General features: G+C 42.3%; 1 protein-coding gene across 14 annotated transcripts in view; it reads left to right on the top strand.

Moving 5' to 3' along the window:
• The window catches only part of snx14 (sorting nexin 14), a 278,601-nt gene that overhangs the window by 190,240 nt on the left and 75,753 nt on the right, over positions 1-12,608 (top strand). For all 14 annotated transcript variants that reach the window (XR_015077589.1, XM_085982067.1, XM_085982062.1 and 11 more), the window contains one exon: positions 348-512. Coding sequence is in view for 13 of the 14 variants with exons in the window: in XM_085982067.1 (XP_085838193.1) it covers positions 348-512 (165 nt within the window). In the remaining variant the exon portion in view is untranslated. The remainder of the gene's footprint in view (positions 1-347; positions 513-12,608) is intronic.

The raw sequence follows: 12,608 nt of genomic DNA, 5'->3' as shown, positions 1-12,608 counted from the left end.
ACGAACTGCTACAACCTCATCTTTTACAGGGATCGTGTCATAGGTTTTTGTTTGGGATAGATTCGGGAATGGCTGTGGGTTTGAATCTTATATATGGAATACTCTATTTGAGACTACATATGGCATCTCATTGAAGCCCTGTGGTGGTGAGAGGGTTGCTAGTTCTCTTATAGGACAATGCCAGCCAGGGAACATGAATGCAAATTGCCAGTTTCCTTGAATACTGCCATTTTCACCAAAAAGCAACAAAGACCAAGGATGGGTAAGAGCCACAGTTCTCAAAGCTGTACGCTCTGGATAGCTAGCAAATTTATTTTGCTAACAGTTTGATTTTTTTTGACTTGCAGGACGTGTTGTTTTTCACATACCAGACTGGCTGCATCACTTGTTAATGGGCGGACGGATTCTCTTTAAGAACACACTTGAGGCATATTCAGACAATTACGTTGAACATAAGCTGGGCCAGTTGTTCCAGGAGCATCGAGTGGTCTCCCTTATAACTCTGCTGCGAGGTGGGTAAATGACAATGGTCTATGTGTAGAGGGCGTGTGTTGGAATACAGAGATTCCTATTAAAAGTTACAGTTGGAGAGCTGAATGCAGCAATGTTGGAGGAGAAAACAGCACTTTGTGAAAGGACGCTGGTGGGCTTGGCCAGACTGAGAAGGTCTCCTGTCCCATGTGCTTCTCAACCCTAGCTCATTTACTCCGCTCTGCTTGCTCGCCCAGCCCAAATGTTTCCTGGCTCATCCGTCCCCAGGTGTGTCCCAGACCACAGCCACTCATTTGGTCACTCACCCTGAATGCTTAAAAGGCCCCAGCCCAAGCGTTTCCAACCTTGTGCATTCGGCCCGTTCTCTCATCCCTTTTGTCCTGAGTTTTTCCTAGCTGCAATCTTCCAATCCTCCTTGGATTTGGGGGCGGTGCCAGAGGACTGGAGGGTTGAAATTTTATACCCCCGTTCAGAAAAGGGTGAGCGATAAACCAAGCGACTACAGGACAGTCAGCCTAATGTCGGTGGTGAGGAAACTTTGAGAGATAATAATCAGAGACAAAAATAATTGGTACTTGGAAAAGTATGGTTTAATTAATGCAAGCCAGTACAGATTTGTTAAAGGCAAATCGTGTTTGACTAACTTGATTTGAGTTGCTTGATGAAGGCAATGAGGTTGATGTTGTGTATGTGACTTTTCGAAAAGGCATTTGACAAAGTACCACATAATAGACTTGTAAGGAAAAGTAAAGCAAGTGTCAGGGTGGATACAAAATTGGCTAAGTGACAGGAAGAGTAGTGGTGAACGGTTGTTTTTCAGACTGGAGTAAGGTACACAGTGGTGTTCCCCAGGGGTCGGTATTGGGTTTTCGATGTGGATTCCCCTGTGGTTTATTGCCCTCGTGACAATGGCCCGATTGATTACTAGTTGGGAAAGGGTGGTTTTGTGGGGTGGAGTGTAGTGATGCGGGCGGGGAAGGGAACAAACCACTGGCTGACTAGTACAAAGGCAAAATACTGCGGATGCTGGAAATCTGAAATATAAGCAGACCTTCCCTTTTGTTCTTTCCTCCCCTCCCCCCCCCTTTCCCTGCCCCTGCACTTGCTTAAAAACCTGCCACACCTGTAACACTTTCCAGTTTTGACAAAAGGTCATCGACCTGAAACATTAACTCTATTTCTTTCTCCACAGATGCTGCCTGACCAGCTGAGTATTTCTCAGTCAGAAACCCGAGAGTGAGAGTAAATGGACATTTCTCAGAAACCCGAGAGTGAGAGTAAATGGACATTTCTCAGAAACCCGAGAGTGAGAGTAAATGGACATTTCTCAGAAACCCGAGAGTGAGAGTAAATGGACATTTCTCAGAAACCCGAGAGTGAGAGTAAATGGACATTTCTCAGCAAGCTGAGAGTGAGAGTAAATGGACATTTCTCAGATAGAAACCCGAGAGTGAGAGTAAATGGACATTTCTCAGATAGAAACCCGAGAGTGAGAGTAAATGGACATTTCTCAGATAGAAACCCGAGAGTGAGAGTAAATGGACATTTCTCAGACAGAAACCCGCGAGTGAGAGTAAATGGACATTTCTCAGAAACCCGAGAGTGAGAGTAAATGGACATTTCTCAGATAGAAACCCGAGAGTCAGAGTAAATGGACATTTCTCAGATAGAAACCCGAGAGTGAGAGTAAATGGACATTTCTCAGATAGAAACCCGAGAGTGAGAGTAAATGGACATTTCTCAGTTAGAAACCCGAGAGTCAGAGTAAATGGACATTTCTCAGATAGAAACCCGAGAGTGAGAGTAAATGGACATTTCTCAGATAGAAACCCGAGAGTGAGAGTAAATGGACATTTCTCAGATAGAAACCCGAGACTGAGGGCAAATGGACATTTCTCAGAAACCCGAGAGTGAGAGTAAATGGACATTTCTCAGATAGAAACCCGAGAGTGAGAGTAAATGGACATTTCTCAGATAGAAACCCGAGAGTGAGAGTAAATGGACATTTCTCAGATAGAAACCCGAGAGTGAGAGTAAATGGACATTTCTCAGATAGAAACCCGAGAGTGAGAGTAAATGGACATTTCTCAGATAGAAACCCGAGAGTGAGAGTAAATGGACATTTCTCAGAAACCCGAGAGTGAGAGTAAATGGACATTTCTCAGATAGAAACCCGAGAGTGAGAGTAAATGGACATTTCTCAGTTAGAAACCCGAGAGTGAGAGTAAATGGACATTTCTCAGATAGAAACCCGAGAGTGAGAGTAAATGGACATTTCTCAGATAGAAACCCGAGAGTGAGAGTAAATGGACATTTCTCAGATAGAAACCCGAGAGTGAGAGTAAATGGACATTTCTCAGTTAGAAACCCGAGAGTGAGAGTAAATGGACATTTCTCAGAAACCCGAGAGTGAGAGTAAATGGACATTTCTCAGATAGAAACCCGAGAGTGAGAGTAAATGGACATTTCTCAGATAGAAACCCGAGAGTGAGAGTAAATGGACATATCTCAGAAACCCGAGAGTGAGAGTAAATGGACATTTCTCAGATAGAAACCCGAGAGTGAGAGTAAATGGACATTTCTCAGAAACCCGAGAGTGAGAGTAAATGGACATTTCTCAGAAACCCGAGAGTGAGAGTAAATTGACATTTCTCAGTTAGGAACCCGAGAGTGAGAGTAAATGGACATTTCTCGGAAAGCCGAGAGTGAGAGTAAATGGACATTTCTCGGAAAGCCGAGAGTGAGAGTAAATGGACATTTCTCAGGAAGCTGAGAGTGAGAGTAAATGGACATTTCTCAGATAGAAACCCGAGAGTGAGAGTAAATGGACATTTCTCAGATAGAAACCCGAGAGTGAGAGTAAATGGACATTTCTCAGTTAGAAACCCGAGAGTGAGTGTAAATGGACATTTCTCAGTTAGAAACCCGAGAGTGAGAGTAAATGGACATTTCTCAGATAGAAACCCGAGAGTGAGAGTAAATGGACATTTCTCAGAAACCCGAGAGTGAGAGTAAATGGACATTTCTCAGATAGAAACCCGAGAGTAAATGGACATTTCTCAGATAGAAACCCGAGAGTGAGAGTAAATGGACATTTCTCAGTTAGAAACCCGAGAGTGAGAGTAAATGGACATTTCTCAGATAGAAACCCGAGAGTGAGAGTAAATGGACATTTCTCAGAAACCCGAGAGTGAGAGTAAATGGACATTTCTCAGATAGAAACCCGAGAGTGAGAGTAAATGGACATTTCTCAGATAGAAACCAGAGAGTGAGAGTAAATGGACATTTCTCAGATAGAAACCCGAGTGAGAGTAAATGGACATTTCTCAGATAGAAACCCGAGAGTGAGAGTAAATGGACATTTCTCAGAAACCCGAGAGTGAGAGTAAATGGACATTTCTCAGATAGAAACCCGAGAGTGAGAGTAAATGAACATTTCTCAGATAGAAACCCGAGAGTGAGAGTAAATGGACATTTCTCAGATAGAAACCCGAGAGTGAGGGTAAATGGACATTTCTCAGACAGAAACCCGAGAGTGAGAGTAAATGGACATTTCTCAGACAGAAACCTGAGAGTGAGAGTAAATGGACATTTCTCAGATAGAAACCCGAGAGCGAGAGTAAATGGACATTTCTCAGAAACCCGACAGTGAGAGTAAATGGACATTTCTCAGAGAGAAACCCGAGAGTGAGAGTAAATGAACATTTCTCAGATAGAAACCCGAGAGTGAGAGTAAATGGACATTTCTCAGATAGAAACCCGAGAGTGAGAGTAAATGGACATTTCTCAGAAACCCGAGAGTGAGAGTAAATGGACATTTCTCAGATAGAAACCCGAGAGTGAGAGTAAATGGACATTTCTCAGATAGAAACCCGAGAGTGAGAGTAAATGGACATTTCTCAGAAACCCGAGAGTGAGAGTAAATGGACATTTCTCAGATAGAAACCCGAGCGTGAGAGTAAATGGACATTTCTCAGAAACCCGAGAGTGAGAGTAAATGGACATTTCTCAGAAACCCGAGAGTGAGAGTAAATGGACGTTTCTCAGTTAGAAACCCGAGAGTGAGAGTAAATGGACATTTCTCAGATAGAAACCCGAGAGTGAGAGTAAATGGACATTTCTCAGATAGAAACCCGAGAGTGAGAGTAAATGGACATTTCTCAAAAACCTGAGAGTGAGAGTAAATGGACATTTCTCAGATAGAAACCCGAGAGTGAGAGTAAATGAACATTTCTCAGATAGAAACCCGAGAGTGAGAGTAAATGGACATTTCTCAGATAGAAACCCGAGAGTGAGGGTAAATGGACATTTCTCAGACAGAAACCCGAGAGTGAGAGTAAATGGACATTTCTCAGACAGAAACCTGAGAGTGAGAGTAAATGGACATTTCTCAGATAGAAACCCGAGAGCGAGAGTAAATGGACATTTCTCAGAAACCCGACAGTGAGAGTAAATGGACATTTCTCAGATAGAAACCCGAGAGTGAGAGTAAATGGACATTTCTCAGATAGAAACCCGAGAGTGAGAGTAAATGGACATTTCTCAGAAACCCGAGAGTGAGAGTAAATGGACATTTCTCAGAAACCCGAGAGTGAGAGTAAATTGACATTTCTCAGTTAGGAACCCGAGAGTGAGAGTAAATGGACATTTCTCGGAAAGCCGAGAGTGAGAGTAAATGGACATTTCTCGGAAAGCCGAGAGTGAGAGTAAATGGACATTTCTCAGGAAGCTGAGAGTGAGAGTAAATGGACATTTCTCAGATAGAAACCCGAGAGTGAGAGTAAATGGACATTTCTCAGATAGAAACCCGAGAGTGAGAGTAAATGGACATTTCTCAGTTAGAAACCCGAGAGTGAGTGTAAATGGACATTTCTCAGTTAGAAACCCGAGAGTGAGAGTAAATGGACATTTCTCAGATAGAAACCCGAGAGTGAGAGTAAATGGACATTTCTCAGAAACCCGAGAGTGAGAGTAAATGGACATTTCTCAGATAGAAACCCGAGAGTAAATGGACATTTCTCAGATAGAAACCCGAGAGTGAGAGTAAATGGACATTTCTCAGTTAGAAACCCGAGAGTGAGAGTAAATGGACATTTCTCAGATAGAAACCCGAGAGTGAGAGTAAATGGACATTTCTCAGAAACCCGAGAGTGAGAGTAAATGGACATTTCTCAGATAGAAACCCGAGAGTGAGAGTAAATGGACATTTCTCAGATAGAAACCAGAGAGTGAGAGTAAATGGACATTTCTCAGATAGAAACCCGAGTGAGAGTAAATGGACATTTCTCAGATAGAAACCCGAGAGTGAGAGTAAATGGACATTTCTCAGAAACCCGAGAGTGAGAGTAAATGGACATTTCTCAGATAGAAACCCGAGAGTGAGAGTAAATGAACATTTCTCAGATAGAAACCCGAGAGTGAGAGTAAATGGACATTTCTCAGATAGAAACCCGAGAGTGAGGGTAAATGGACATTTCTCAGACAGAAACCCGAGAGTGAGAGTAAATGGACATTTCTCAGACAGAAACCTGAGAGTGAGAGTAAATGGACATTTCTCAGATAGAAACCCGAGAGCGAGAGTAAATGGACATTTCTCAGAAACCCGACAGTGAGAGTAAATGGACATTTCTCAGATAGAAACCCGAGAGTGAGAGTAAATGGACATTTCTCAGAAACCCGAGAGTGAGAGTAAATGGACATTTCTCAGAGAGAAACCCGAGAGTGAGAGTAAATGAACATTTCTCAGATAGAAACCCGAGAGTGAGAGTAAATGGACATTTCTCAGATAGAAACCCGAGAGTGAGAGTAAATGGACATTTCTCAGAAACCCGAGAGTGAGAGTAAATGGACATTTCTCAGATAGAAACCCGAGAGTGAGAGTAAATGGACATTTCTCAGATAGAAACCCGAGAGTGAGAGTAAATGGACATTTCTCAGAAACCCGAGAGTGAGAGTAAATGGACATTTCTCAGATAGAAACCCGAGCGTGAGAGTAAATGGACATTTCTCAGAAACCCGAGAGTGAGAGTAAATGGACATTTCTCAGAAACCCGAGAGTGAGAGTAAATGGACGTTTCTCAGTTAGAAACCCGAGAGTGAGAGTAAATGGACATTTCTCAGATAGAAACCCGAGAGTGAGAGTAAATGGACATTTCTCAGATAGAAACCCGAGAGTGAGAGTAAATGGACATTTCTCAAAAACCTGAGAGTGAGAGTAAATGGACATTTCTCAGATAGAAACCCGAGAGTGAGAGTAAATGGACATTTCTCAGAAACCCGAGAGTGAGAGTAAATGGACATTTCTCAGATAGAAACCCGAGAGTGAGAGTAAATGGACATTTCTCAGATAGAAACCCGAGAGTGAGAGTAAATGGACATTTCTCAGAAACCTGAGAGAGAGAGTAAATGGACATTTCTCAGATAGAAACCCGAGAGTGAGAGTAAATGGACATTTCTCAGATAGAAACCCGAGAGTGAGAGTAAATGGACATTTCTCAGAAACCCGAGAGTGAGAGTAAATGGACATTTCTCAGAAACCCGAGAGTGAGAGTAAATGGACATTTCTCAGATAGAAACCCGAGAGTGAGAGTAAATGGACATTTCTCAGATAGAAACCCGAGAGTGAGAGTAAATGGACATTTCTCAGATAGAAACCCGAGAGTGAGAGTAAATGGACATTTCTCAGAAACCCGAGAGTGAGAGTAAATGGACATTTCTCAGATAGAAACCCGAGAGTGAGAGTAAATGGACATTTCTCAGATAGAAACCCGAGAGTGAGAGTAAATGGACATTTCTCAGATAGAAACCCGAGAGTGAGAGTAAATGGACATTTCTCAGATAGAAACCCGAGAGTGAGAGTAAATGGACATTTCTCAGATAGAAACCCGAGAGTGAGAGTAAATGGACATTTCTCAGATAGAAACCCGAGAGTGAGAGTAAAGCGACATTTCTCAGAAACCCGAGAGTGAGAGTAAATGGACATTTCTCAGATAGAAACCCGAGAGTGAGAGTAAATGGACATTTCTCAGATAGAAACCCGAGAGTGAGAGTAAATGGACATTTCTCAGAAACCAGAGAGTGAGAGTAAATGGACATTTCTCAGAAAGCCGAGAGTGAGAGTAAATGGACATTTCTCAGAAAGCCGAGAGTGAGAGTAAATGGGCATTTCTCAGATAGAAACCCGAGAGTGAGAGTAAATGGACATTTCTCAGATAGAAACGTGAGAGTAAATGGACATTTCTCACATAGAAACCCGAGAGTGAGAGGAAATGGACATTTCTCAGATAGAAACCCGAGAGTGAGAGTAAATGGACATTTCTCAGATAGAAACCCGAGAGTGAGAGTAAATGGACATTTCTCAGATAGAAACCCGAGAGTGAGAGTAAATGGGCATTTCTCAGAAACGCGAGAGTGAGAGTAAATGGACATTTCTCAGAAACCCGAGAGTGAGAGGAAATGGACATTTCTCAGATAGAAACCCGAGTGAGAGTAAATGGACATTTCTCAGATAGAAACCCGAGAGTGAGAGTAAATGGACATTTCTCAGATAGAAACCCGAGAGTGAGAGTAAATGGACATTTCTCAGATAGAAACCCGAGAGTGAGAGTAAATGGACATTTCTCAGAAACCCGAGAGTGAGAGTAAATGGACATTTCTCAGATAGAAACCCGAGCGTGAGAGTAAATGGACATTTCTCAGAAACCCGAGAGTGAGAGTAAATGGACATTTCTCAGAAACCCGAGAGTGAGAGTAAATGGACGTTTCTCAGTTAGAAACCCGAGAGTGAGAGTAAATGGACATTTCTCAGATAGAAACCCGAGAGTGAGAGTAAATGGACATTTCTCAGACAGAAACCCGAGAGTGAGAGTAAATGGACATTTCTCAAAAACCTGAGAGTGAGAGTAAATGGACATTTCTCAGATAGAAACCCGAGAGTGAGAGTAAATGAACATTTCTCAGATAGAAACCCGAGAGTGAGAGTAAATGGACATTTCTCAGATAGAAACCCGAGAGTGAGGGTAAATGGACATTTCTCAGACAGAAACCCGAGAGTGAGAGTAAATGGACATTTCTCAGACAGAAACCTGAGAGTGAGAGTAAATGGACATTTCTCAGATAGAAACCCGAGAGCGAGAGTAAATGGACATTTCTCAGAAACCCGACAGTGAGAGTAAATGGACATTTCTCAGATAGAAACCCGAGAGTGAGAGTAAATGGACATTTCTCAGATAGAAACCCGAGAGTGAGAGTAAATGGACATTTCTCAGAAACCCGAGAGTGAGAGTAAATGGACATTTCTCAGAAACCCGAGAGTGAGAGTAAATTGACATTTCTCAGTTAGGAACCCGAGAGTGAGAGTAAATGGACATTTCTCGGAAAGCCGAGAGTGAGAGTAAATGGACATTTCTCGGAAAGCCGAGAGTGAGAGTAAATGGACATTTCTCAGGAAGCTGAGAGTGAGAGTAAATGGACATTTCTCAGATAGAAACCCGAGAGTGAGAGTAAATGGACATTTCTCAGATAGAAACCCGAGAGTGAGAGTAAATGGACATTTCTCAGTTAGAAACCCGAGAGTGAGTGTAAATGGACATTTCTCAGTTAGAAACCCGAGAGTGAGAGTAAATGGACATTTCTCAGATAGAAACCCGAGAGTGAGAGTAAATGGACATTTCTCAGAAACCCGAGAGTGAGAGTAAATGGACATTTCTCAGATAGAAACCCGAGAGTAAATGGACATTTCTCAGATAGAAACCCGAGAGTGAGAGTAAATGGACATTTCTCAGTTAGAAACCCGAGAGTGAGAGTAAATGGACATTTCTCAGATAGAAACCCGAGAGTGAGAGTAAATGGACATTTCTCAGAAACCCGAGAGTGAGAGTAAATGGACATTTCTCAGATAGAAACCCGAGAGTGAGAGTAAATGGACATTTCTCAGATAGAAACCAGAGAGTGAGAGTAAATGGACATTTCTCAGATAGAAACCCGAGTGAGAGTAAATGGACATTTCTCAGATAGAAACCCGAGAGTGAGAGTAAATGGACATTTCTCAGAAACCCGAGAGTGAGAGTAAATGGACATTTCTCAGATAGAAACCCGAGAGTGAGAGTAAATGGACATTTCTCAGAAACCCGAGAGTGAGAGTAAATGGACATTTCTCAGATAGAAACCCGAGAGTGAGAGTAAATGAACATTTCTCAGATAGAAACCCGAGAGTGAGAGTAAATGGACATTTCTCAGATAGAAACCCGAGAGTGAGGGTAAATGGACATTTCTCAGACAGAAACCCGAGAGTGAGAGTAAATGGACATTTCTCAGACAGAAACCTGAGAGTGAGAGTAAATGGACATTTCTCAGATAGAAACCCGAGAGCGAGAGTAAATGGACATTTCTCAGAAACCCGACAGTGAGAGTAAATGGACATTTCTCAGATAGAAACCCGAGAGTGAGAGTAAATGGACATTTCTCAGAAACCCGAGAGTGAGAGTAAATGGACATTTCTCAGAGAGAAACCCGAGAGTGAGAGTAAATGAACATTTCTCAGATAGAAACCCGAGAGTGAGAGTAAATGGACATTTCTCAGATAGAAACCCGAGAGTGAGAGTAAATGGACATTTCTCAGAAACCCGAGAGTGAGAGTAAATGGACATTTCTCAGATAGAAACCCGAGAGTGAGAGTAAATGGACATTTCTCAGATAGAAACCCGAGAGTGAGAGTAAATGGACATTTCTCAGAAACCCGAGAGTGAGAGTAAATGGACATTTCTCAGATAGAAACCCGAGCGTGAGAGTAAATGGACATTTCTCAGAAACCCGAGAGTGAGAGTAAATGGACATTTCTCAGAAACCCGAGAGTGAGAGTAAATGGACGTTTCTCAGTTGGAAACCCGAGAGTGAGAGTAAATGGACATTTCTCAGATAGAAACCCGAGAGTGAGAGTAAATGGACATTTCTCAGATAGAAACCCGAGAGTGAGAGTAAATGGACATTTCTCAAAAACCTGAGAGTGAGAGTAAATGGACATTTCTCAGATAGAAACCCGAGAGTGAGAGTAAATGGACATTTCTCAGAAACCCGAGAGTGAGAGTAAATGGACATTTCTCAGATAGAAACCCGAGAGTGAGAGTAAATGGACATTTCTCAGATAGAAACCCGAGAGTGAGAGTAAATGGACATTTCTCAGAAACCCGAGAGTGAGAGTAAATGGACATTTCTCAGAAACCCGAGAGTGAGAGTAAATGGACATTTCTCAGATAGAAACCCGAGAGTGAGAGTAAATGGACATTTCTCAGATAGAAACCCGAGAGTGAGAGTAAATGGACATTTCTCAGATAGAAACCCGAGAGTGAGAGTAAATGGACATTTCTCAGAAACCCGAGAGTGAGAGTAAATGGACATTTCTCAGATAGAAACCCGAGAGTGAGAGTAAATGGACATTTCTCAGATAGAAACCCGAGAGTGAGAGTAAATGGACATTTCTCAGATAGAAACCCGAGAGTGAGAGTAAATGGACATTTCTCAGATAGAAACCCGAGAGTGAGAGTAAATGGACATTTCTCAGATAGAAACCCGAGAGTGAGAGTAAATGGACATTTCTCAGATAGAAACCCGAGAGTGAGAGTAAAGCGACATTTCTCAGAAACCCGAGAGTGAGAGTAAATGGACATTTCTCAGATAGAAACCCGAGAGTGAGAGTAAATGGACATTTCTCAGATAGAAACCCGAGAGTGAGAGTAAATGGACATTTCTCAGAAACCAGAGAGTGAGAGTAAATGGACATTTCTCAGAAAGCCGAGAGTGAGAGTAAATGGACATTTCTCAGAAAGCCGAGAGTGAGAGTAAATGGGCATTTCTCAGATAGAAACCCGAGAGTGAGAGTAAATGGACATTTCTCAGATAGAAACCCGAGAGTGAGAGTAAATGGACATTTCTCAGATAGAAACCCGAGAGTGAGAGTAAATGGGCATTTCTCAGAAACGCGAGAGTGAGAGTAAATGGACATTTCTCAGAAACCCGAGAGTGAGAGGAAATGGACATTTCTCAGATAGAAACCCGAGTGAGAGTAAATGGACATTTCTCAGATAGAAACCCGAGAGTGAGAGTAAATGGACATTTCTCAGATAGAAACCCGAGAGTGAGAGTAAATGGACATTTCTCAGATAGAAACCCGAGAGCGAGGGTCAATGGACATTTCTCAGATAGAAACCCGAGAGTGAGAGTAAATGGACATTTCTCAGATAGAAACCCGAGAGTGAGTAAATGGACATTTCTCAGATAGAAACCCGAGAGTGAGAGTAAATGGACATTTCTCAGACAGAAACCCGAGAGTGAGAGTAAATGGACATTTCTCAGACAGAAACCTGAGAGTGAGAGTAAATGGACATTTCTCAGATAGAAACCTGAGAGTGAGAGTAAATGGACATTTCTCAGATAGAAACCCGAGAGCGAAAGTAAATGGACATTTCTCAGAGAGAAACCCGAGAGTGAGAGTAAATGAACATTTCTCAGATAGAAACCCGAGAGTGAGAGTAAATGGACATTTCTCAGATAGAAACCCGAGAGTGAGAGTAAATGGACACTTCTCAGATAGAAACCCGAGAGTGAGAGTAAATGGACATTTCTCAGATAGAAACCCGAGAGTGAGAGTAAATGGACATTTCTCGGAAAGCCGAGAGTGAGAGTAAATGGACATTTCTCAGATAGAAACCAGAGAGTGAGAGTAAATGGACATTTCTCAGAAACCCGAGAGTGAGAGTAAATGGACATTTCTCAGATAGAAACCCGAGAGTGAGAGTAAATGAACATTTCTCAGATAGAAACCCGAGAGTGAGAGTAAATGGACATTTGTCAGAAACCCGAGAGTGAGAGTAAATGGACATTTCTCAGATAGAAACCCGAGAGTGAGAGTAAATGGACATTTCTCAGATAGAAACCCGAGAGTGAGAGTAAATGGACATTTCTCAGATAGAAACCTGAGAGTGAGAGTAAATGGACATTCCTCAGAAACCCGAGAGTGAGAGTAAATGGACAATTCTCAGATAGAAACCCGAGCGTGAGAGTAAATGGACATTTCTCAGAAACCCGAGAGTGAGAGTAAATGGACATTTCTCAGATAGAAA

Source organism: Somniosus microcephalus, chromosome 3, assembly GCF_052327205.1.
Source record: "Somniosus microcephalus isolate GS21.2 chromosome 3, FLI_Smic_1.0, whole genome shotgun sequence".
Lineage (NCBI taxonomy): Eukaryota > Metazoa > Chordata > Chondrichthyes > Squaliformes > Somniosidae > Somniosus > Somniosus microcephalus.
Note: the sequence above shows the minus strand (reverse complement) of the source record. Positions and strands in the feature narration are given on the sequence as shown.